The sequence below is a fragment of the Meleagris gallopavo genome, chromosome 8, assembly GCF_000146605.3.
Source record: "Meleagris gallopavo isolate NT-WF06-2002-E0010 breed Aviagen turkey brand Nicholas breeding stock chromosome 8, Turkey_5.1, whole genome shotgun sequence".
NCBI classification, from domain to species: domain Eukaryota; kingdom Metazoa; phylum Chordata; class Aves; order Galliformes; family Phasianidae; genus Meleagris; species Meleagris gallopavo.
The window spans coordinates 18,612,298-18,615,576 of record NC_015018.2 but is presented as its reverse complement, the minus strand read 5'-3'; the positions used below and the strand labels follow the sequence as shown (position 1 = coordinate 18,615,576).

Sequence of the window (3,279 nt, the reverse complement as noted above, 5' to 3'; positions counted from 1 at the left end):
CAGTCCGGTGGCGAGCTGCTGCCCCACGCCGGGCACCTGGAGCCGCATCCCTTCCAAGCTCCGATCCGTAGGGCAGGGCAGGCGCCGCTTCAGTACCTCCACATCTGCCCGAATATAGTAGTGGGCGCACACGGTTCACTCGGGCAAATCTAAATCTCCTTTAGGTAAGGAGCAACAGCAATCGCTAACTGCCTGAGGGAAGAGTCTGGATAAGGAGAGAGGTTTCAGTGACGATGCAGTGCTCAGCATGTGGCTTGAGAAGGTGGATTATTGTTGGACAGGAGAGCGTCTCTCCCCACAGAGTGGAACAAGGGCTGGGATACAAATGCAGCGCAGGTGCCCCTTGCTGTCCTGCGTGCCCACCTATGCTCTACATGTGGCATTTGCTGGGATGCAGTCATTGCTGGAAGGTCTTCAAGGCTGCAGAGCTGAAGCTAGAACCACGTTAACGATATAGAAGGATCAGAACAGGCTTAAGAGTGAGCCCATGGAAACCTAACGAGGTTCAACAAGGCCAATCGCAAGATAATGTACTTTAATCAGGACAATCCCAGACATTCGTTCTGAGAGAAGAGCTCCTTGAGAGCAGCCCTGTGGATGAGGACTTGGAGTCCTGGTGGATAAAGAGCTGGTCATGAGGCAGCAGTGTGCGCTTGCAGCCCATTGGCCAACTGTATCCCAGTCTGCATCAACAGAGGGGTGGCAGCTGGGAGAGGGAAGTGATTGTCCCCTTCTATTCTGCCCATGTGAGGCCCCATCTGGAGTACTGTGTTCAGAGCTGGGCCTCCAGCAGAAGGATGAGAAGCTGATGGAGTGGGTCCAGAGGAGCAAGGGCTTCTCACAGCAATGCAGGGATGTAGTCTGTGTAGCTAACAGTCTACTGACAGGACATGGAAGAGATGAATGCTTTTTTATGCTGACATAAGCCATTACAGGATTGTGTTCCTCGTGGATTTTAATATAAAGATAATTACTGTTTGTGGGAATCCTTATCATCAAGTGTCAAGCCTATCTAATTGTTTGGAAGTTGTTTTTGTCTTCTGTAAACAATTTTGGCAACCCTTTGTAAATCTTGGGTCAGAGGTGGTGTTAGACTAGCTCCTTTTTTTTCTGAGCAGTTTTTTACTCATTACCCAAATACTTCCCTGTGACCTCTTGCAGAGTATATACATGGCTGCTTCTTCTAGTTGAACATGGAAAGGCTCTCTGGAGAAGCTCATTTCCTTGAGTGCCTCTTGGTATCCACTTCCAGGCTGTGTGAGCTTGGTCTTAGCTCTGTATCCATACAACTGGCTTTTGAAGAACTGCTATATTCCCCTTCTTTCGTCACCCAGGAATGGTCCCATTGACTATCCTTGGCTTTCTTCAGTGGGACAGAGCCACGAGCTCTGTCAAAGGAGGATTTGAGCCAGCTCATGTTTGTACTGGGGGCAGTGCTATGTCTCCTGTGCTCCCTGAGGAGAAGGAGTAGGTCTGTTCAGAATTCTCTGAGGTGGTCAGGCTGCTGGGAGCTGGCAGGTGATGCGGTGTGGGTGAGAGTCCATTCTGGGTTGTGGACTATAAAGCTCTCCATAAGTTGTGAGTTGAGTTCCCAGTGGTAGTTGCTAGACAAGGTGTTTCATCTGCTTTGCATATATTTTCTCTACTACATTAGACAAACATTGATGACTGTCTCCAGATAACAATCAAATGGATTTCATTTGCCGCAAATCTTGCTTGAGGAATCTGGGCTTAACCCTCCACCCAGAAACACCCACAGCACCTGAGTTACTCTATCTTGGAGTGTATTGATGAACCCTTGGTGTGATCTTTCACCTTCTGGATTATTTTGTAGGTGATTGGCATAGCATGTGGACATGATGAGCTGAGAAGTTAGAAGATCCTGAAACAACTTTACTGACAATATCAGGAATGTTTCTTGAGATGGGTGCTCTAGTCCTTGATGTGCATGCTGCCTGATACAGCTGCATCTCCTCAACTCTCAGTTGCCAGGTTATAGTTGTAGAGATGTTTGCTCTCTTTGTACTCAGGGAGTGAACAAAAGAGTTGATGATATGTGGGCATGAAGGATGAGAGAGTATCTGCATCTCTCTAACAAGTGTTTAGCAGCAAGTGGTTTCTCTCCAACATAGGTTTTGAGAGGTAGCCTTTGGAGGAATCCCTTGGTATTTGGGTTAATAAGGCAATGCCTCATGACAGAAGATCTTGGGGTTCAGGCTTGCTGTTCTTGATAATGTGAGAAAATAAAAACAGGCCAAGCACTTTAAGAAGAGGATAATGATTTAATTTAAGCAAAGATCAGTAATACTAAAACAGAGAAATGACTATATCCAATTTTTATGATTTCATATGATAACACCTCTGGCTCAAGTGGAATATATAATATTAGTATACAAGGGAGATAAAAGCTTGTTTGTAGCAAAATCAGTCCTGTAACTGTTAAAATATTTCAAAATAACTCATGCTGCCTTCTTGATTGTATATTTAGTGGTCATCCTCGTGTTTCTTACATTCCTAACATACCTTACTCTACTTACCTACCCGCCTTCACCAAAATACCATAAAACCCTGAGATAGAATGCAAGAAAGAAACAAACCCCTATACCAATCCCTATACCTATATTCTACTGCTAAATAGAAATAACTGAAGGCTTTGCTGAATGAAGGAACTTCCTGTATGAATCTTTAAGGCTATTTTCTAATTAGTTCAGCAATTTTCATATACATTTTCTCAGCTGCATCAAGGCCCCAGACAAAATCAAGATGTCCCCAGTAAGGAAAATTCTCATGGTAATAGAGATTATTAATCCTAGAAAGTAGTTTTGTTATGTCTTTGGGATCCGCAAATTTATCTTGTCCACCACTCCAAACGGCAATGGGTGTGCTTATCTTCTCTATCTCGTATGCAGGAGGAGTAGACTGTAAGAAAGGGAGGACATCTGAGTGAATGCTTTTATATCAGAAGCCGTGTTTAGAAAAAGGATTCTGTGCAGAGGTTTGTTTCTCTTCTGCACTCACTATAGGAAAACAGCAGGGATCAAATCCACTCTCTTAATGTGTATTTCCCTAGCCCCAATCCCTACATATCACGGAACAGAATCATCTATCCTATTTCTAGACTTTTCTTCAGTGCATGGCTATGAGTTGTCCAGAACTTTGACACTTGCTTATTCTAATCATAGATAGGGATATGGAAAGAACAGTGTTTCTTTTTATCAGGAGAGAACTGCAGAGGTGTTGTTCATGTCCTATTCTTTTTCTTTCTTTTTTTTTTTTTTT

The 3,279-nt window shown here is 43.9% G+C and overlaps 1 protein-coding gene across 1 annotated transcript in view; it reads right to left on the bottom strand.

Annotated features, from left to right (window-relative positions):
• Positions 1 to 16: 16 nt before the first annotated feature.
• LOC100550909 (lipase member M-like) overlaps positions 17 to 3,279 on the bottom strand; it is a 15,020-nt gene continuing 11,757 nt past the window's right edge. Inside the window, exon 10 of the mRNA XM_003208026.3 lies at positions 17 to 2,919. Within this exon, the coding sequence (XP_003208074.2) occupies positions 2,692 to 2,919 (228 nt within the window). The 3' untranslated portion in view covers positions 17 to 2,691. The remainder of the gene's footprint in view (positions 2,920 to 3,279) is intronic.